The 22,672-nt window shown below is 43.1% G+C and overlaps 1 protein-coding gene across 5 annotated transcripts in view; it reads right to left on the reverse strand.

The window, feature by feature from the left end:
* WASF1 (WASP family member 1) overlaps positions 1-22,672 on the reverse strand; it is a 104,395-nt gene that overhangs the window by 11,518 nt on the left and 70,205 nt on the right. For all 5 annotated transcript variants that reach the window (XM_075597606.1, XM_075597607.1, XM_075597605.1 and 2 more), the window contains 3 exons: positions 11,649-11,802; positions 9,977-10,094; positions 8,826-8,998 (listed from right to left, as the gene is read on the reverse strand). In XM_075597606.1, coding sequence (XP_075453721.1) covers positions 8,826-8,998; positions 9,977-10,094; positions 11,649-11,802 — 445 coding nt within the window. The remainder of the gene's footprint in view (positions 1-8,825; positions 8,999-9,976; positions 10,095-11,648; positions 11,803-22,672) is intronic.

A 22,672-nucleotide genomic window follows, 5' to 3' on the forward strand; every position in this document is an offset into this window, starting at 1 on the left:
GTCCCAGTCTCACCCCCCCCATGTCCCAGTCTCACTCCACCATGTCCCAGTCTCACTCCCCCCCTCTCCCCATGTCCCAGTCTAAGCCTCTCATGTCCCAGTCTCACCCCCCCATGTCCCAGTCTCACCCCCCCTCCATGTCCGAGTGTCACCCTCCATGTCCGAGTGTCACCCTCCATGTCCGAGTGTCACCCCCCATGTCCGAGTGTCACCCCCCATGTCCCAGTCTCACTCCCCCATGTCCCAGTCTCACTCCCCCATGTCCCAGTCTCACTCCCCCATGTCCCAGTCTCACTCCCCCATGTCCCAGTCTCACTCCCCCATGTCCCAGTCTCACTCCCCCATGTCCCAGTCTCACTCCCCCATGTCCCAGTCTCACTCCCCCATGTCCCAGTCTCACTCCCCCATGTCCCAGTCTCACTCCCCCATGTCTCAGTCTCACTCCCCCATGTCCCAGTCTCACTCCCCCATGTCCCAGTCTCACTCCCCCATGTCCCAGTCTCACTCCCCCATGTCCCAGTCTCACTCCCCCATGTCCCAGTCTCACTCCCCCATGTCCCAGTCTCACTCCCCCATGTCCCAGTCTCACTCCCCCATGTCCCAGTCTCACTCCCCCATGTCCCAGTCTCACTCCCCCATGTCCCAGTCTCACTCCCCCATGTCCCAGTCTCACTCCCCCATGTCCCAGTCTCACTCCCCCATGTCCCAGTCTCACTCCCCCATGTCCCAGTCTCACTCCCCCATGTCCCAGTCTCACTCCCCCATGTCCCAGTCTCCCCCCCCCATGTCCCAGTCTCACTCCCCCATGTCCCAGTCTCACTCCCCCATGTCCCAGTCTCACTCTCCCATGTCCCAGTCTCACTCTCCCATGTCCCAGTCTCACTCCCCCATGTCCCAGTCTCACTCCCCCATGTCCCAGTCTCACTCCCCCATGTCCCAGTCTCACTCCCCCATGTCCCAGTCTCACTCCCCCATGTCCCAGTCTCACTCCCCCATGTCCCAGTCTCACTCCCCCATGTCCCAGTCTCACTCCCCCATGTCCCAGTCTCCCCCCCCCCCCATGTCCCAGTCTCACTCCCCCATGTCCCAGTCTCACTCCCCCATGTCCCAGTCTCACTCTCCCATGTCCCAGTCTCACTCTCCCATGTCCCAGTCTCACTCCCCCATGTCCCAGTCTCACTCCCCCATGTCCCAGTCTCACTCCCCCATGTCCCAGTCTCACTCCCCCATGTCCCAGTCTCACTCCCCCATGTCCCAGTCTCACTCCCCCATGTCCCAGTCTCACTCCCCCATGTCCCAGTCTCACTCCCCCATGTCCCAGTCTCCCCCCCCCCCCATGTCCCAGTCTCCCCCCCCCATGTCCCAGTCTCGCCCCCCCCATGTCCCAGTCTCACTCCCCCCCCCCATGTCCCGGTCTCACTCCCCCCCCCCATGTCCCGGTCTCACTCCCCCCCCCATGTCCCAGTCTCACTCCCCCCCCCATGTCCCAGTCTCACTCCCCCCCCCATGTCCCAGTCTCACTCCCCCCCCATGTCCCAGTCTCACTCCCCCCCCCCCATGTCCCAGTCTCACCCCCCCCCCCATGTCCCAGTCTCACTCCCCCCCCCATGTCCCAGTCTCACTCCCCCCCCCATGTCCCAGTCTCACTCCCCCCCCCATGTCCCAGTCTCACTCCCCCCCCCATGTCCCAGTCTCACTCCCCCCCCATGTCCCAGTCTCACTCCCCCCCCCATGTCCCAGTCTCACTCCCCCCCCATGTCCCAGTCTCACTCCCCCCCCCATGTCCCAGTCTCACTCCCCCCCCATGTCCCAGTCTCACTCCCCCCCCATGTCCCAGTCTCACTCCCCCCCCATGTCCCAGTCTCACTCCTCCCCCATGTCCCAGTCTCACTCCCCCATGTGCCAGTCTCACTCCCCCATGTGCCAGTCTCACTCCCCCATGTGCCAGTCTCACTCCCCCATGTGCCAGTCTCACTCCCCCATGTGCCAGTCTCACTCACCCCCTCTCCCCGTGTCACACACGCTGATGCAGGAAGCAGGGAGATGCTGCTGTGTAGCACAGCGCCACCTAATGGCCAAAAGAAAAATTGCAGCTGCAGACGGCTTTTTTTCATCTGCTCCTGGCAAAATTGCCGCTGCTTCCTGTGCCCCCCCTAAACAATCTTGCGCCCCCCAGTTTGCGCACCGCTGCTCTATGTAGAAAGCAAATCTGTATCTTATAGCTTTGAGTGTACTTGGAGATTTAACCTTCAGTTGTACAACTGTATACCTTTTCCTCCAGTCATCTGGTACAACATAATACAGGTTCGGATATACAGAGTAGAGAGTCGAAAATACTTTCAGTTGAGCATCCAATATAGCGAAAAATATGGAAGAGCATAGAATATGATACAGTTTTACAGTTTACAGCATGCACATAAAGGGACAAATATTAAAACTAAGAATGAACCACAAACAGAAAAAACAAAGAAGTAAATGGATCAGCCAAAAACGCATTTAATGGTACACGAATGATGCACACAATGGTCAAACATAGACCGAAAAACACACTATGTACTAGGATAGGGACAGGGAAGGAAAAAGGGGGAAACACGGGGGGTATAAAAGTCCAGGGCAGGGGGGGCAACGTAACGTTTCGGGGTATAATAACCCCTTCTACAGGCCGGTTCCCAGGATGACCGTAGTCACCTGGTACTTCCCTCAACCCTGCGACAACGTCCCTGAGATACACAGTACCAGACTAATACTGAATGTCCAAACTGAATAAGAATAGGCTGTGAGGCACAAGACTCAGATAAACCAACTCTGAGAGAGCTGTGTATGTGACAGAGGAAGTGGCTGGTAAGAGTCTGAATCTAGATGGTGTATACCAACACTGTATGAGCTATTAAACTAACAGGGGAGTTAGCTGGCAAAGCAGGGTAGCACTGTCTGCACCAGGAAGAGTTTGCTGCCACAACACGTTTTGCCTTAGGACATTTCCTGTACTCACTGTACTTAAAGTTTACTTCTGTGGGTTATTAACCTCTTAGTACCCTGCTTTGCCAGCTAACTCCCCTGTCACTTTAATAGCTCATACAGTGTTGGTATACACCATCTAGATTCAGACTCTTACCAGGTTTATCTGAGTCTTGTGCCTCACAGCCTATTCTTATTCAGTTTGGACATTCAGTATTAGTCTGGTACTGTGTATCTCAGGGACGTTGTCGCAGGGTTGAGGGACGTACCAGGTGACTACAGTCATCCTGGGAAAGGGCCTGTAGAAGGGGTTATTATACCCCGAAACGTTACGTTGCCCCCCCCTGCTCTGGACTTTTATACCCCCTGTGTTTCCCACTTTTTCCCTCCCTCCCCTCTCCCTTCTCCCCTTCCCTGTCCTTGTCCCTATCCTAGTACATAGTGTGTTTTTCGGTCTATGTTTGACCATTGTGTGCATCATTCGTGTACCATTAAATGCGTTTTTGGCTGATCCATTTACTTCTTTGTTTTTTCCGTTTGAGTGCTGGGAACATTTGTGGTTCATTGATTATTTGGGAGGAAATAGGGTCCTCCCGGTTCCCGTTTGCATCTAGTGTTTCTCTTTATACAGACTGTGTGGTGTGCGGTCTAATATTTTTTGTTATTAAAACTAAGAATGGTCAGAAATATGCCAGAATTTTAGAAAATGCATAGATAAAATAAAGGGACACCCATGTCAAAAAAATAAATAAATTAAAAAAAAAATAAAACACACCAGAAAGTGCATTTATAATTCCTTTCCGAAGTTCAAACTAATTTCTTTAAAATTAGTTTGACTATTTTCATGTATAATTTGACTAAAATTTATTTTCCATACAAAAAAAAAAAAAAAAAATAGGCCTTAAGCTTTAATACAGGGGTCATTATGCTTGAAGACCATTTCTTGACCCACCACATTCAGACCATCTATAACGGAAACAAGGAAAATACAGAAAATCAATATTTATATTTTCCAAATAAAGAGAAACACTGTGGCATGGCAGCAACTAAACTACTGTGATGGAGAGGTTGGTACTAAGAATTACATTTTGTATGTATTATTTGACCTAATTATCTGTTAATGCATGTTGAAAACAAAATCTCTTGCATAATTCTTAAACATAACCAAGATAAATATTTGTATTAGTTGCACAAATTAATGGTTCTGCAAGCACCAGCATTATGCTATAAATGTGGAGATCTTGCAACAGTGTGGACCGAAATCCTACTAGCATCACATCTCTTGAAGGCCTTCGTGGATCCACAATGAATGTACGCTGTTTCTTTTAAGCTTGTTCTTGGTCCCATTATTACTTTAAAATATTGAAAATGTAATGTATTGCAAAAACCTTTACTGAAAAGTATCCCCACAATGTGGGGCACTTGAGTGGTTGTTGAAGAGGTTAATTTCACTTATTAAAGGCATACAGTATTTGTTAATTCTTTGTCGTAGCAGGAATAGCTTAATTTGAAAAAAAAAAAAACAAAAGTACACAATGCATTCCCATGCTGGGCACAAATAGACCAAATCAATGTCACATTCTTGATAAACATGTAATGTGAAAGTTTTTGCAGTGCTACAACATGACCAAACATTAATACTAGAAAACCAAAACTTAGCTACTGGTTTATTTCTTCATAATTTTAATTTTTTATTAGAATTTTAGAAAAGACACATACAAATGTCAATGAATATATGTATTTATTTATAGATTAACCAATGAGGTAACAATGCTGTAGTGATACCAAACATACAGGGTTTTAGAAGGAATTTCTAATGTATAACTAGAAACATTAATATAATCTTAGACATAACATTTGGGAGGGAATTGGCGAGCACTGCCATGGATGGACTCCAGGAAAAGAAAATGACGGCAAGTTGAGTATCAACTTTCTATTTTCCTCGGTGTCCCCATGGCAGTGGTCACCAATTGGACTAGCCATAGCAGTACCGACAAAAATAAAAAATAAAATAGTGCTTCATAAACATACTAATTGACGACCATATTGACGTCCTGCATAATTCTGCAGGGTAAGCCTTAACCTTTGCTGCTCAGGATGTAGCCATGTCTCTCATAGAATGGGCCTTTACCAGCTCTGGGGTTGGAATTTTCTAGATAGTATAGGCCTTCGTAATAGGCCTTACAATTTAGTTACTAGTCGTAGACTTTGAGGCGGTTTGTCCCTTCCTTAGTCTCTTTGGAAGGATGAACAGCCTTTCTGACTTCCTAAATCCTTCCGTTCTGGAAAGGTAGAGGTTTAAGCACCTGAGCACATCTAACATGTGTAGAAACTGTTCTTTGTTATTTGCCGGTTTTGGGAAAATGAGGGTATTCTTACCGCCTGATTGAGATGGAATTTTGAAATGAGCTTGGATAAGTACATAGAGTTGAACTGGCCTCAAGACGACCACGTCTTGATGGATGAAAGGTTCCTTTACTGACAAGGCCGTAATTCACCAATCCCACGTGCCGATGTCACTGACATCTGCAGGACTGTCTTGAACGTTGGATCCGTATCTGAAGCTTGAGAAGAGAGTGTCCCAAGCAGGAACTAGATCCTTATATTTTGGTCCGATTCTCCTCAAAGCTTGGAAGAATCAACTTATGAGATCTATGGCAGCTAAGTGCTTTCTAACAGTGCTGATGGTGCTTCAGTGAGCTAGTACCAAGTCCCAGCTCTAGACCCTCTTGCAGGAACTCCAGAATTGTGCGAGTAGGAGGTTCCATTTTGGGGTTGAGACCACAAATGGAATCGCTGCCACATTCTACGGCAAACTATAGAAGAAGTTTCCTTCCTTGAAGCCATAAAGGTTTGTACCACCTTGAGCGATAGCCCTCTGGATCTGAGCAGCTCCTGCTCAACCTCCAAGTCATCGAAGTCCAGCCCCTGGATTGGGGTGCTCCAGGAGTACGAGACTTCTTGTGCCTCCTTGTCTCCTTATATAGGTCACAGAAGTACGATTTTCTGACCTGACCTTCACACTGCACCCTCGTAACCATAAGGAGAAGTGTCTGATCGCCTCCATTACCGCTTATAGTTAGGCACAACAGCCTGTGGCATTTGCATCTGTCGTAAGTATGAGCCAGCTTCAACCAGGACTACTGCATGCCCCTGCACAAGCAGCTTTTACCAGGCTTCTGGAGCTGTGAGCCTCAGCAGCAATATGCAGCATGGCTTCCCTTGGTTCACACGGAACAAGCAACTCGTTGACGTGCTGACAACCAGGGAAGAAAAACCATGCCTGTTGAATGGAATACCCAAGAATCTTAGGTTTTGAGCTGGGTTTAATTAAGTTTGCTGTCTGCTACTGTCACGGGACTGGTCACGGGTGCTCACCACAAACCGGACTGAACCGCGAGGCCGAGGTGGGGATACGAGCAAACCACCGCCCTACAGCCACGTGAGCGGGTCCGGTAAGCAGAGTAGAGTAGATAGCCTGGGTCTGGGCAGGAGAATGTAGAATCGTAGAAGTACTTGCCAGAGTCAGGGTCGGAGAGGTCAAGAGTAGTCGAAGTCCAATGCCAAAGTCGAGAAGAGGAGAAGGTAGAAGTCCGATGAACGAGCCGGGGTCGAGGGTGCCAGAAAACGGGAGTCCGGGAACTGCGAGGTAGCTTGTAGCAAGCACAACGAGAGTCTGACTATGCTCAGCAATCAGCTCTGGGCTGGTAGCACTATATACCGAGAGGGACCAATGGGAACTACTAGCAGTGAGGTCAGACGTAGGTAGAGCGCTGATACGCTGAGGCTGGATGCAGAACAGGTGTGAGAGAAACAAGATCATTGGCAGCAGTGGAGGTGGCCATACTTGCGAGCGTGCGTGCGACATCCGTGTAGGCGTAGGAAGTGGAAGTACGCTGGGGAGGTAAGCCGCAGGCGTTGGCGTGCGCGGGGGTCTGCCCCGGCGGCGCGCACGTCTGACAGGAGGGAGAGAGGAGCCGGGGGCTCCGGCAGCGGAGACAAGCGTCGGGGCTGAGGAGCGGGACGACGCTGGAGGTAGGAGACACGGCGTCCTTACAGCTACTTAGCATTTTAATTCCTATGGAAGCAGTAAGGGTGTACTTCATTTTTCACACATAGCTTCTTCATTTTGGCTTTATTTTTGTTAAATAAATCATGACATGGTGTAATATGTCATGTGGTGTTGTTCATCTGACGTTGTATTTACCTCATTTAAGACCTGCTTAGGAACAGATGATTGTTATTATGTCCTGATATGTAAAACCATAGAATTCAAAGAGGGTGTACTTTCTTTTTCACACAACTGTAGAAGATGCTATACCCTGGTTTACCGTCGCCTTCATCCAGAAGATTAAGTCAGACATCGGTTCAATTGGATCCTTTGCCGCATCTTTTAGGCAATCCTCGTCTGCTTTTTCTTTTTTTCCTAGTATCGACTTATCACAAGCAGCCCAATGTCTTGTTTTACTTGTGGCTTTTTTCCCTAGTAGCCTGCTCTGTAGGAACTTTGGCCACTGGATCCTTCTGTTGTCATCTTGGAATACTGACATAATACAAATACCAATACAAATTACCCATCTTTTATAAAACAAACAAATTGACAACTAATGTCTCCCTGGGGCTTACCTTTGAAACTTTTTAATAGTAGTCTTTGTAGAGACTGCATCCACGATTGGCCTGCACGTTTGTAAGCAGTGCCTGTATCCTTAGGTAGGCTAGTAGCACCTACACCTCACTTTGCAGCACTTGAGCAAGCTACCCAGTGTAAAAGCTGTCTTCTGCGCGTCTCGTGTGAAGTACAGAGCAACAGGACCGCGTCAGCATTTGTTTGCTGAGAACTTTTAAAACCTCCACTTTTTTCTTCATAACGTCACCGCGACGTCCCTCGGTGTCTTCTAAGTCCACGTGGTATGGCATATACCAGGACTCTTGCACAGGCAGCTCTTACCAGGCTTCTGAAGCTGCGAGCCTCAGCGGCTATTTGGCCTCCCTTCAGTTCCACAGAACAAGCAGCTCCTTGGAGTGCGGACATTTGGGCTTCAGCGGGAGAGAGGCAGACAACTCCTGTGGATCAAGCCCCCTTCTATATTACAGAAAAATCCTAACAGCTACTGTACCCCAGATAAGATAGGACAGAAAAAGACCACCTGGGGAGGAAAGGAAGGGCTATTTATGGTCCTCCAACAAATAGGACAGAAATCTCTATCACAGCCGAAGGGTGGAACTTAAGTGGTGACCACTGCTATGGGAACAACCAGGAAAAATATATATTGATAAAGTTCTATAACTTAAATATAAATGGATATTTGTTAATTCTTTGTTGTAGAAAAAGCTTAATTTGAAGAAAGCACTCGATGCGTTGCTATGCTGGGCACAAGAAGACAATCCATTTTATGTAAGAATGAAATGTAGGATTGGAAAGAGTGTTACGGAACCTTAAAAAACTGTGCTGGATATTCTGAGGTGTGTCTATATACTGTATTTTGTATAGTGTCACAAATGTATGTAATACTTTACAAAGTAGACATTAGAATACAGGGAACTGTAATGCAACAAATATAAAAGCACAAGATAGGAAAAGGAATTCATGCTCCCGAGTTTATATTCCAAGTCACTGAAATCACAGACCTAAAATCTAAATTTTAATGAGTTTGTGTGGAGGCCCCCAATAGATAGTTTCGCAATCAATAAAAAAAATGCTTATAAAGAAGTATGCTACAGCATGAAGCTTACAAAAGGTAGTATGGTATTTTAAGTAGAGTATTTTATGGCATAAGATCTGTGCTGTAAGTCTTCACTGTACAAACGATTTCTCGTAAACAAAAGTGAAAGTGAGGACAAACGTTTATACGGTTAATAAAACAAACCTTGTTTCATAATGTGAGGCTGGGCCATTTACAATTTCCAAGTGCTTATATAGAAGGTCTGCGTCATCTTCAGCCAGCTCCAGACCTTGAGCTAACTTCTGCCACTCACGACGCCTGTCACGTGGAGCCCGAGGCACTTTTTCTGGCTCATGTGGACGATCTATATTCTTTTGCTGTAAGGGAAAGCATCACAAAGCAAGGTGGAAATTACATAATTTCAGATCATATTAACCTAGACATCAGCAATATATATTAATTTGGACAGAAGAATAACAATGTGTACAAGCAGAGTTTAAACTTGAAAAGGGTTTTCACATCAATATTTATATAAATGATGTTATTGATTATGATGTTGGATGTAAAAATGTTGTCCCTGAGAGTTTTCACAGTTCCAATTAGGAACACTTAACACGCTACATTACAAAACTTTGGTACTATAAAGTAACAAAAACTCCCCTACCCCTTTATTTCTTCACAATTGTAAATATGTTTATTAGAATATTACAATGGACAATTTTTCCCCCCAATGAATAGATTTGTTTATGGATTACCTAATGAGATAACAGTGCTGTAGTAATATCAAACATGCAGGGTTTTAGAAGGAATTTCATGAAACGGTGACAGCCATGTTTAAATGAGCCTGTAGAGCTTCAATCAAGATCTGAGAGCTGCTTGAGAATTTGTGAAAATTATCACAAACTTTAGAATCACTACAGTGTTCTTTTCTCAGTAAGGTTTCTTCTGAAAGGCAGGGTAAGAACCATAGGTTCCGCCCATACAAATGTACTGGAACTAACAGATTTTTAGAACTTGTCTTCTTTTATAGAAATGGCCTCATCTCTCCTTCATCATTTCTTAACACTCCTTTTCATGATTTCCCTCATCTGTTCTTTTTACTTGCCATGATGAACCTACACTGTATGCGGCAGACAATGGGGGAGCACATGTTCTGATGCAGACCAAGTGCATATATACTACGCAGAAAACGGTAATTGGTACAGCATCATAAAAAAAGAGGGGCCCAAATAGTTCAGAAATGTGCAAGACAATATATTGAGGGTGAAATATCTATTATTGTTGTTTCATCCTTTAACAGCATAGAGCACAGACAAGTACTATTATGTTCCAAATGCTGCTTCATGTCATAATACCTTCTGCTTTCTCTTTTCTTTCCTTTTGTCCTCTGTGTCCTGCAGCATCTTCTCTTTCCACAGATCAAAAAAGTAGGATGGATTAGTATAAAATTTTAAACCTTGCTTACCATCATCCCTGTAAAAAAAAATAATTAAACAGTATTAGAGAGAAACATGAAGCTATTACAGCTTCATGTTTAATTAAACGTATGAACTTAACTTTAGCCATTCTGTCCTAACGACCTTCAACATTTGTATTCCAGACATTAATTTTCAGTGTCATTATTTAGTTCAAAGAGGAGTCATGGCTGTCTAGTATTACTTATTTTAAGACTAAGTATTGGATGGCTGCCCCAGGCCATCTAATACAATATTAACGCTCAGGAAATCAGGAACTTACCTGTCTTTTTGGATAAGACTCCTGAAAACATAATTCTGATAGTCACAGCCTGCAAACGCACTGCCTCCCCCTCCTAAACCACTGTGCCAAGTCTATCATCCTAATAATAGTATCTGCATCCTCCACCTATGAACCGAAGCAAGTAACAGTAAGTATATGCAGAAAGCATAGCTTCAGATAATCCAAAGCAATACTTTATGCCCATCAAAAACAGAGAAAGCAATGTGGCCCTCAGTTCAAGTGGGAGTTGGGGGAAATGAGGGAATGGATACAAATCCATACCTTTTATTGCTTCGTTCACAGATATACCTAAATTTGTATTTCCAGCCAGCCTATTACCAATACATCTACAATTGGTTAACCCTTAAAATGCAGCCGCAACTCTATATATAGATTGGAGAATGTTTTGCAGCACAATGTAGATAGAGGATGAAATGGAAACTATTAAATTGTAAGCAACATTGGGCGGGAGTCATCAAAGCATTATCTGCTCTATTGAGGCAAAATCGTCGATACCTGCCTTTAAAGTCAATGCTAGATATTGCAGATTCAGGCGTGATAGTGCAGATCTCATTTTCATGACTCCCGGCCAATGTGAGATCATTGAATGGGAAGGCTTACATGGCATTCATATATTGCATCCTCCTCCAACATGGAAAGGTTTGTTCAGAGGATTCAACATTTTAAAAAGTACTTTGAATGATCAGAACTTTAAGTCCAAGCTAAAAGAATATATATCTGTAGTTCAGGCTTAAACATGACTTTGCAGTGGAACAAAAAGTATTTGTAAAATGTTGTAGGCACAACAAGGGAAACGGAATGTTACATTGATCCACCATGGTGACCAAGGATTCTGCCATGCCACGCTAAGACATCAATGCTGTTTAAAATAACTGAGTAATTAAATAAATGGGAGTTAAAAAAGTGTGTCTGCTGATGGTAATTAACACTTCATAATTGAACACAATGTTCAAAGAACATTTTAATTTAATTGGTATGCTAAAATAATGGGCACAAACGTGTGAAATCTGTTGTACACCATGTGCTGTAAGCAGCAGCAGTTTTGTGAATTTCAAGGAAAAGAAAAAAATCTATATAGTTAAATTCTTGGAGAAAGGATGTTTTTTTTTTATTGATTTATTTAAACAGATCTACTTATCAAAAGATTAACAGGGACAGCATCAAGGCAGCAACCGCTTTGATTTCAGTTTATGACCTACATTTGTGGTGTATAATTAGATATAGAACGTAGGTAATTTTACGTGGAAAGTGTATATTTTTTACACTCACCTGTAGGGAGATAGTATATTAAGAGGTGGAGGATGTTCACATAAGTCATATGTTTCATGAAGAGGAATTGGCAAAGTCTTGCGATCAAACAACTGCTGATCCTGAATTGTTGAACTTCGAAATGCTTTCCTCATTGTGATGTCCTGTAATGAAACTGAAGCACAACCAGTAATGTGAAGGTAGGAAAAGAACAGCCTTGAAACATTTTGAGAGGGGAAAAACTGTGCAACATTTAATAGAAAGGTAGACAGGAGTATTATTCAATAGGCCAAAGAATAAAGGAAAGCCAAACATAGGTTGCTGCTAAATGTTTAAATATACAGTTAACAGAACATCCTTACGTCGTCGGGTCTAGTGTTTTACATTTATTCATATACAAATTTCCTTTAATATTGTTATGCTAATCATAGTACTACATCGTCCTATTAATAATATTGATCATAGAGAAGTGAATATTTGTTTTCAAATTAAAAAAAGGACTTAATGCAACAACATGCGGAATTTTACTGTACAGGTTTTTTAAAACCTCACAGGTTTCCGAGATTACACAATGTTTATCCAAAGAACTCTTATTTCGGACCATTACAATATATCACAACCTGATCACATACTTTATTATATACTGTAACCTTATTTTGCCTTATTTTTAAGATATATTGATGTAACCCCCCTCTGGGATTACCATGTGTATTTAGTGGGGTTAAGGGTCCTAAAGGGATACCTGTATGGGTTGCTGCAGAGTAATGCCCTTCTCCCATATTATGTTGCAAAGTAACCAAGCAAGGGCCTAGCCACACTCGCCTTCTAAAAGGTGTTTAGCCTGTCACCTGGTTCAGTATGGCTAAGCAATATCCAAACCCCTCCCTCTGAATCCAGGGTCATGGTGTCCTCTCAAAAGGGTGTATATATAGAGCTGCTGAAGCTTGTAGGCTCTTAAGTTTCTGGAGGCTGAGGAGAGGAGCCTCAGTGTATATAGTTAAAATGTAAGCGTATAGGATAGACCAGTTCCATTTGTTGTGTTTTAGATAGGGACAGTGCCTTTCAAGCTAGGGTCCCAAAGTATGGCCAAGGTGAAGCAGCCTGTTCAAAGAGGAAGGCACGCAACAGATGTCCCTGAAGTTCGTGAAGTATATGTACCATATACAAGTATGAAGAGTGGGTGTTTGAAGATGACACTGTATTAAGATCATAGACTGTTCCAGGGGAACATATACCAACTATGGCAATATTTATTGTACTGGAAGAAAAGAGGACCCTGCATCCAGGGGCGACAAATAAAGATCATTGTTTAAGAACTACAAAGTTCCTGACGCCCATCATTTCCATCTGCATTCACGCCAAGCCTGCACGGACCAGCACCCCTGACAAGGTAACACATCATCAGTAGCCAGATAGACAAACAGCTATGTAAACTCCCTAGGAGCCGGGCAGGGAGGGGTTACATTTATATCAACATAGGCTTTGCGTGGACTCCATTTGAGAAGTTATTCTACAAAGACTACCTTCCCCTGCTCATGGCAATTTTGAAACTCCTGATACATTCTTTCCTAAGCTGGATATGAGCAACTACACAACTCCTAACATTGTAGTGTACACAATAGATGTGATTTTCACTTAATATTGTTGTACATTTTGACCAGGAACATTACCAATAACACAATTTAATGATATTCTTAAACTACAGTGTGCAGGATATTTCCTTCGGGTGGGTAAGAGTACATTAATATTAATCCCTTGAGTGTCCTATGATGTATTTACCCCTGATGAAGGCATTTGAATACCAAAACTGTGTTGAAATTACATTGAGTGCTTGGAGGTATTTTTCTAGATCTGCTAGATTGTCAAAAAGCCGTTTGTTCACCCTGGAGCACTCGGTCGGTAGCCTCTATTTTTGTTTGCTTTTTTCTATTTTTGAATGATTTAATGCTATTAGTGTCGGAATGGGATATTTGGTCGTGGCCGTTTGGCTGCGACCAGATGGCCGCCGGAGCTTCACCGCAACTCACCCCACTGCAGCCGATCCGCTGCTGGCCACTTCTGAAGAGAAATTTTATTACGGTTTAGGGTAAGGGGTTAATTTAAGGGGTTTTAGGGTGAGGGCTAAGGGTAAGTGGTTAATTTAAGGGGTTTTAGCGGTAAGGGGACTTTAGGGTAAAGCATTTACCTTAGCAGTGAAGTGGCCGGCAGCAGCAGCTTCCGGCAGTGGGGCGAGTCATGGCAAACCGCCGGCGGCCATTCGGTCGCGTCCAAATGTCCTAGACCAAGTGGTGTGCTGTGACTAGAATCCCATGATGACATAGCAATCTTTTCATGTCTGAAACGTCAGGGGCTGAAAGAGTTCTGACAGGAAAAGGAACAGGAGACGACTCCTCTTGCGTTGACGTCAGTGATATAGCAATCATGTGATTGCAATGTGCTGGGGCACTCTGCTGCTTTGGTCTCTCTGTCACTCAAAGAGTTAAAGAGTTGGCCTCTGTGATCTTAGGGACTTCAATATTATCTGAAGTAGACTTTCAGGACATTTTTGGACGAAAATCCCCACTGATGTCAATCAGCATTTTTGTCCGAAAACGGTACAAACAGCTGCTTTGGACTATATACAATTACCCTGTAAATGAGTATCATTTTGGATTCTTCCCAAGCAAAGTAATGGCAATTATTTTTCTTTTTCAAATAGGCTCCATAAAACATTTTCAAATGCTCAATGAAAAATAAAATGTACCTATGTTATGTGTATATTCTATTTCCTTTCTAATTCTTCAACTAGCCACCTATAAATATTTATGGAAACAACCAGTCAAACTCAAATTTCCAGCCAAATTTAATCAAGAAGTTGCATTATAAAAAAAGGGGTGGGGGAGGAGGGAAACCCCACTCAAAGAACTAGTATATTTTCACTGAATTAAGCTCTTTGTACAAAAAGGACAGACACAATTTGTGTACTTTTTTTTCAGTGGAGTATCTGAATGAACTGTGTGCATCTTTTGAATAGCCCAGAATCTCTTTTAAGGGGGAATATTCAACTGATTTTGATTAATAAGGTAATGAAAATGAGAACTATACCTTATGAATATGCAACAGTACTGGCCATAAAAAAAACATATTTAAAAAAAAATGTAGAGAAAGCAGTGTAAATCATGCATTAGCGGTTTACAACTTTAGTAACATAAAAGACCAAGGTTAATTGCTACCAAAAGAAGTTAAGAAACATGTTTAATGTTTGGATGAGCAGGTGTTTTGGAACGTGTGCAGTTACAAAGAGCAAATATAATATAGGTTTCTGCAATGGAGCTGTAAAATGATTAATTAAAATGAGCACGCCATTTATTACTCTCCAGAAGATGTAATCACTCATAATTGTGGTAAATATTTGGTATTTTTTATGTTCCTGGCTCACTGTGGCTTAGTGAGTAAAAACGCACAGCTAAATTCACCTCCTTTTCCAGCAAACAGAGTCCTTCTTAGGTTTCTGAAAACTTTATTGGGGAGTGCAAACAGAAAACAAAAGGGGACTTTGGGATTGCAAAATTAGGGGAAGGTTAAAAAAAAAACCACACCAGAGCTTTCCCAGCAGTGAGGGACAGACCACTAACAATGGCTGCTGGCTTGTAAAGGAAGGATGCTACAATCAGACATGAAGGAAATAGGGCAGGGCCAAACCAAGTGTTAGGGGTTTCCTGGATTATAGCAAATCAGAAAGGCCAGAGGAAGGCGTTGCTAGGCAACAGGCCGAGAAGACTGCTATAGGAGTTACACAGTAACACTAATACTAAAAAGTAACTGCAACCATAGGGCAAATAAAACTCATACAGGGTACAGAACACTCCCTGTCTGGTATCAATAGATACCACTATAACATATGTGGAACATATAATGAATATACAATAGAGCAATTGTTTTGAAGTCCATAATCTACATAAATTCCATGGTAACAGCTGGTACCACTCTGGCTCCAAAGTCTTTTTGGCGAGATGGATGCAACGTAGGTGCACCAGTCCAGGATGGCTATGTGCTTCAAAAGATCTCTTTAGGAGCCATAGAATGGGTGGGACCCACAAATGGTAATAGGGACACCCAAGTGGATGTATCCCAAGTCTTTACAGTTTCGGTCCTCCCTAGATCGAAGGCTTGAATGTACTTATTTTACTAGAGCTCAGTTGAGACACCAGAAGGATGTCTCTGTAATTGTCCCGATAAAGGTTCTGGCTTTGACAATTGTCGAGACCGCAAACATAAATGTTGTAGAGGTTCATGGGACAGTCAAGTTGAACCCACCTCCAGGATCATGGAATCTGGTTCGTCAAGCAATTCTAATCGTGTGTTCCGAGCACAATTTGGAATTTGTAAGGCGATCGCCTATTCTCATAAGGTCGTCCTTGTTGATTGTATGATTAAACTTCCAGAGGGAACCCCCTTTAGAAATATTCCTTTTTCCACTGATGCAGCTGATCTCCTTTGCATGTGTTTCTTCCTGGACGCAACTGGTAACAATCGTCTTTGACTCTTATTTCACGGACAGTGCTTAACCTTTTGCAGAGATGCCAACCACGACAGCTGTCTACTTTACCACCAGGTGTTTGGCAGAAAGAAATGGTTACATGGTTGAGCATTAACCATTTTGAGAAACTATGGGATCCAAGACTATTCTTAGATGTCACATTTGTGATAGGAGCACAGACTTGAGGGCGGATCTGTCTGTAAATGTCTGGATTTAATAGTTCAAATGTGTCTGCTAGAACCGATGGCATCTCAGCAGGTTGTAGAAGTATAGTTGTGGTGAGCGCAGAAAACCATGAGAATGTATCTAAAAACACTCAATTAATGATAAAACATGAATATAGTAAACATGAAATCTAAAATAAATAAAACCGAATAGGGTAATGGTGGGGATAAAAGCTGATAGATGATAGCAACTATACTCACACGGACAAGTGTGAGCTCCTCACATCAAGGTATCTTTGGTTTCGTAGGTACCCCCTCAGACTTGATCTTTAGGTTCCTAGAAGACTGTATTGGTGGATAATCTCTGTCCTTGCAGTAATCCAGGAAAGGAAGACAATTACAAATAGGAATAAAATATATGCACTTTATTATAGACAAACGTAAGTATATATAAACTTACATGAATAGAAAAACACTTCCGGCACTGGTAGCCGCGTTGAGACTGTGTGGTATTCCTATTTCCGTAAAGTATCTCTTGCTTCGTCAGGTTCCTGGAAAGGGCCAGTATAATATTGTTATCTGGTTTTATATTGATATTTGCTACTGATTTTATTCAATAGACCCACCATTAATTAGTTGCTATATTTCATGGGGAGCGCCGCAGTTGCACCTTAAATCTCAGCAGGTTGTGTCAGACTTTGGTTTTGCAAGCTATGACGTGCTCTGCAGACACTGGCGCAGTAGCATGGTCCTGGTATACAAGCACATTGTGCCTCTGATTTGGTCATGTGGATTTCCTGGTTCCTTCAACTCTGTTTAGGAGATGTCTACTGGGTGAATGGAATGGAAGCAGAGCCACCAAACTGTTTGATTTGTCCATCACCCTCGTGAAATGTTTTCCTTCACTTGACGAAGGTGGTTCATCTTCTTTTGTCATCTGGACTGCTGTACATCCTAGGCCATTGCCAAGGTTCTCTGATCTGAAGAGGTCTTTGTGGGTTTCAGTGATATGACTGTTCCTCTTTCTTTCACATGGATATGGCTAGGACAGGGTTTGCAGATGCATGCATGTCCATATTCCATTATGTTTGTTCGTCGGGCTTCAATGCTGTCCAATTTATGCACTTTGTCAATGCATACGTCGCCCACTATTACCCACCCAAGGTCAAGTCTTTGGGCATACGAGGCGTTATGAGATCCGTTGCGCTGTTCGCAAATTTTGTGTACATTTCAGGATGTTTCTGCGAGTAGTAAAATCTGGGCATCTTGTTCTAAAGGTGGGATGCGATTGATACCCTAAGGTGTGGGTGATGCCGTGTCGCGTCTGGTGTGGGAATCTCGCTCCTGTTCATGACAATTTGATTACATTCTATAAGAGCAGGGAGTGGTATCTTTATGCTAACATCTATGGAACACATGATGTAGGCGTTTGCTCTTCTCCCGGTTGTTTCGATCCGTCCTGCTCATTTGCTGAATGCGTAGGGGGAGGCATTGTCTCGGATGTTGTATAAGTCAAAGAACTCTGACCTGACTAATGATCGGTTGCTCTGATCCTCGATGATGGCGTATATTCTTGTAGCCCTCTCAGGTTGTTCCTCAGGGTGACCTGCGACCAGACATATTTTGGTGCAGGATGTCCCGTCACGTCCTTATCCACAAACATCCGTACACTTGGATGTGACAGATGGTGATGATATTTTCTTGTCTCCCTCTTCCCCGCCATGCTTTGTCATGGGGTTAGGGGCATTGAGTTGGTTAGGTATAAAGGTATCTGTATGTAAGCTGCTACATGCCTGTCACTATCACACTGTGCATTTCATAGCTTCTTTGCAATCTCGGAATAAGTGATTTGTGGAAGCGCAGCATTTGAAGCAAACTCCAAGTTCCTTGCATAGGTTCCTGCGTTCCTCTATGGACTTCATTCTAAACCCAATACACTTGTTAAGTGGGCGTCGTTTCTTCTGTATAGGACATTCCATATTTGGATCCCGTTTCCTTCCTTGTAGTGATAGGATGATTAGGGCGTGTATATGTTGTAGGAGACACGTCTGTCCTGTGGACCGATATAGATGTTTTAGTGTTGCTGTATCTTGTCACTGGTCCTTCATTCTTTAAGTAGCTTGCACTAGATACGGTTAATGTACGTAGGGCGAAGCTAGGATCATTTCTTGATTTTGCTTATTACTAATGAAGTTTGAAAAGAACGTATCTTCTATCTTGTATCTTGAAGCTTGCGAGATCCATCTGGTAGAAATGGGTCAGCCTATGCAAACTAAAATCCCCGTAGCAGATCTCCAAGCTCTCACAATATTATATGGTCGTTGCACGAGATTCTGGGGAAATTATCAATACTTTTGAAAAGCCATCTTCAATTATCTTTGGGCTGCCATAGCACTCCTCTAGTCTTTGCCATACTGAGTTAAGACCTTCTTGAGTGCTGTTCAGAGTATGTGAAGAGACTGAGGTCAGTAAATGTAAAAATTCTCTCCACAACCATTTGGCTAGCAGGTCAAGTTCTTCACTCGCGGTGATGTCCAGGCTCCCGATTATATTGTTGAATGTAGACGTCCATGCTCCGTAGTGCTCTGGACGGGCGTCGAACTTGGCAAATCATGTGTTGACCACTTCACACTGGACCAAGTACTTGGCTATGTCTGTCAAGCCTGATGCTTCAGTCTGAGACCGTTGCGGAAGATGTGGGCTGTTGTATTTGGATATGTTACTCTATTCGCCATTTAGGTTTGCAGAGTTGAACTGTAAGGTAGAGTGGGGTTAACCAGATGCCTTTGGTGTGTGTGTGTGTATGTGCGTGTCGAGTAAGCGTTATGTGCAATGGTTCTTGCTAAGGAGAACCTTGCAGTTGTCTCTTCCTTACGGTGGATGTGCGGTTGCTGCATGTAAGCACGGGGAAGTGTGTTTCTCAGTATGAGCGTACCTGGATTGTGAGCCTGTTGTAGTGCATCTGTACTTGTGCGAGCATGTGGATCACTGTGGTAGCTGTAGTCATCCCAGGTAGTGAATGCCTTTAGAGCAGGGGTCTCCAAACTACAGCCCAGGGGCCCAGTCAGGCCCCCCACAAGATTTTATCCGTCCCGCAGCAACTTGAAATATATATATTTTTGCTCATTATATATCCTTTCCCAGTGTAAGCACGGCATCCTTTCTTCGTAATTGTCACATTTCTCTTTTGTTCTGAATCATATCATGCTGATTACCTCAAAAAGATAAAAAATAAAACTTAATCATTCATTTATAAAATATATAAAAATATTTTTTTTTCTTTGGCTCGCGAAAATGTGTAGAATATACGATGTGTCCCACGTACGTAAAAGTTTGGAGACTACTGCTTTTGAGGAACAGCATCTACTTCACGTGGATTCTCCATAGCTTCGTCATCTGTGATACCCTCCTCATCGGATGGTGAACTGGCATTGTTTATTACATAGTTTCTGGTACGTTGGGCTTGGTCTTCTGAAGTTATTCGATTGCTCCGGTGCTCCCGGTCATATTGTCATACGGCTTGGGCTTCAGCGGCAGCCGGTTCCTTTTCTTCATGTAAGGCCTCTAAATTTGCTTACAAATCGGCCTTCCCATGCGCTGGCGTTAGCAGTGGCAGCAGCACCTGTGGCTGCAGCAGCGTCCCTCTGCTCCTCTTCTTCGATACAGGATCTCTCCAATTTCATGGCTACCTCTTTCCGACTGTAAGCAGCCCTTACATGTGAGGTCTCTGCGGTAGCTCCCGTACTTGTAGCACCTGCGCTAGATACATTGGATCGCACTGAATTTGATGACCATGTTAAATGTCTGGATGTGCTGGAGCGCTGTGATGCAGTCTCCGCAATAGGTCATTGCTCTGGCTTTCAGCTTCCGTGATAGCGGTTGGCACGAAGCCATCACGTTCCAGATCAACTGCTTTTTGCAGTTCACGTTCTTACAAGCTTTCTTCAGTATTGTCCCGGTCAGGTACGTGAAAAGTCTGTGACAGCATTTGATAAAGTCTATGGCATGACCTCTGTTGAGCTATAGCCTGTTCAATCTGCTTTTCTTGATCACTAATATTTGTAACATTAGACATTTCAAGTGCAGTATTCTCCCAAGCCTCCTCTAACTTGTCACGGTGTTCGTCAATGTCAGATTCAAACTTTTCATGGGCCTTGTGTGTGTGACTGACCGCATGGACCTTACAGTCTTGCGTCTGTATCCGTTGTGTAGAGATCTAAGCATCTGCATTGTCACATGTGTGTGGTGTCCGAGTTTTGCCATGCTGCAGGTGTCTGTAGGCCTTTTCCAGTGTGTGTGGCGTACGGTCTGTTACCTGCGTCAGCAATGGACGACTCCCTCAGACAGTGCCGGTGTACTGAAGAGATCAGCGTAGTGATAGCTGTACTTACAGGTGTCCCTGGCTCTGACCCGTGAGAAACATGGGAGATTCCCTAGTCAATATCCCTAAATCAGTAACTCCAGCAGTACTGTTAATGCATGCTAAATGCAGTCCGACCACTATTATTCCTTGCAGCACGGTTTAGTACAGTCTACTTCAGAAGATATTTATTAGGGATTATCTCTTTCCCCCCCCACTTCCCTTTCCTGTCTGACCATATTTAAAAATGGCTGATATTTTTTGTATTTCCACAATGAGCCCTCAACGTGCATCGTTAGTAACAGAAGAGTGGATGCTGGTAAGCATCTGAAATATGGAGGCTTCAATTAACGCAAATTAAATGAAGGACTATGGGCCATATTTACCAAGACGTTACACTCCATAAAATCCCTCGTGCTGGGAGACACCTTAAAGTCCATTCCTTTGAATGACCTGTAAAAGTCCATATTTTCTGAGCATTGCTCAGTGGTGTCTTTTGAAGTAGCATCCAGATTCAGCCGTATGGCTAGTTTGTACACATAGTAAGTGGAAACTAAAAAGAGGGGTTTGAGCGGGACCTTGCACAGACACAGTCCAAGTGCTACTACCCTTGGAAGTGAATACACCTGAATTTGAACCTCTACATTTTAATGTTTCACAAGAAGATTGTCGATGTTTTAGTGGGGAACAAAAATGGTTGTACAGTCTAAGTGTTTGATAGTGATTCTAATAAAAGGTTTGTAGAAGTGAATGCATATAAAAAATAAAAAAAATAGCAGTAGCTGTTGATTCCTTAGTACATAATTTACATGGCTATTAAAACTATTTAGAAAAGGCTCATATGCTATCTAATTTCACTTCCCAAGGTGTGAAAGATTTTATTTTGACCCTTCCATGTTGTTGGTTTTGTGTACAGTAGCTCATTAAGTATGTAAACATAAGTAGCATGGAAATATGAGAATATGTTGCTTAATTTATTCCTAGTGGAATAAAACAAATCTTACATTTCAATAAAATTAAATTAGCCAAAAATAAAGGTAAACAATGAAAATATTAATATAAAGAAATCTTAATAAAAATAAATAAAAGGGAAAGCTTTCCGCGGGTGCTGTGATCAAGCAAGTGCTTGTAGCTTGTGCCTTAACTCCATGGTGTAGTCTCCCTTTAAACACAAGAAGCTTAAAGAGATCACAGACTCTTTATTATATTCAAAATCAGAGATGACATTTTAGCATTGACTGGAAAACAGCAGCTACTCCGTTTTCCCAGCAGTTGTTCCTCAAATTTAACAGCTGTTTCAGTCAGGTTTTCTTAACTCAATATTTTTTTATTACAAGAATGCAAGGTCTTTTTTTTTTTACTGTAACTTGAAGTTAACAAATTAATATGAAGGGAGTCCATTTCTTATAACCCAATTTCCAATCCAATTCTTCTGCTTTGCAGTGTAACATAAGTCAAACAATGGTTAAAATTACAAGGATTTTCTGTAGTCTTTGATGTGGAAAACGGCAGTTTCCTACTGAGCTGGTCTTGTCCCTATTAAAATAAACTTGAGAGCGCACTTGTTTGCTTTATTTCCGTTTCTACTTCCTATTCATGTGATCGACGCTTCTTATTCCCTTTTCTCATTCACAGAAATCTCCCAAACTCATAGTGGTGCATTAAGTGCCAATACCTTTGGCCAAACATCTCATTTATTTCTGACCAAGGCCTCCCCATGGCTCTTGGAAAGTCAGCCCTGATTCTTTACTACACTCATACGATAAAGCCCTTAAAACAGATGCGAGGTGGCAGCACAAAACATACTTCAGCCATTAGAGTGAACTGGTTCAGTCCCAGATCTTAAATGAGCAGCTGTGACTGTCAATATTGTATTCTGTGAAAGGAGTGTGAAAGTATTCATGTCTGCTCTAAAGTATTTAGTCCATTTCCACAGAAAAGCCATGTGTAGAAGTCTTGCCAAGACGAGACTAAAATGGCCACTAGTGAGAACGGACTAGTG

This window comes from Ascaphus truei, chromosome 4 (genome assembly GCF_040206685.1).
Source record: "Ascaphus truei isolate aAscTru1 chromosome 4, aAscTru1.hap1, whole genome shotgun sequence".
NCBI lineage: Eukaryota > Metazoa > Chordata > Amphibia > Anura > Ascaphidae > Ascaphus > Ascaphus truei.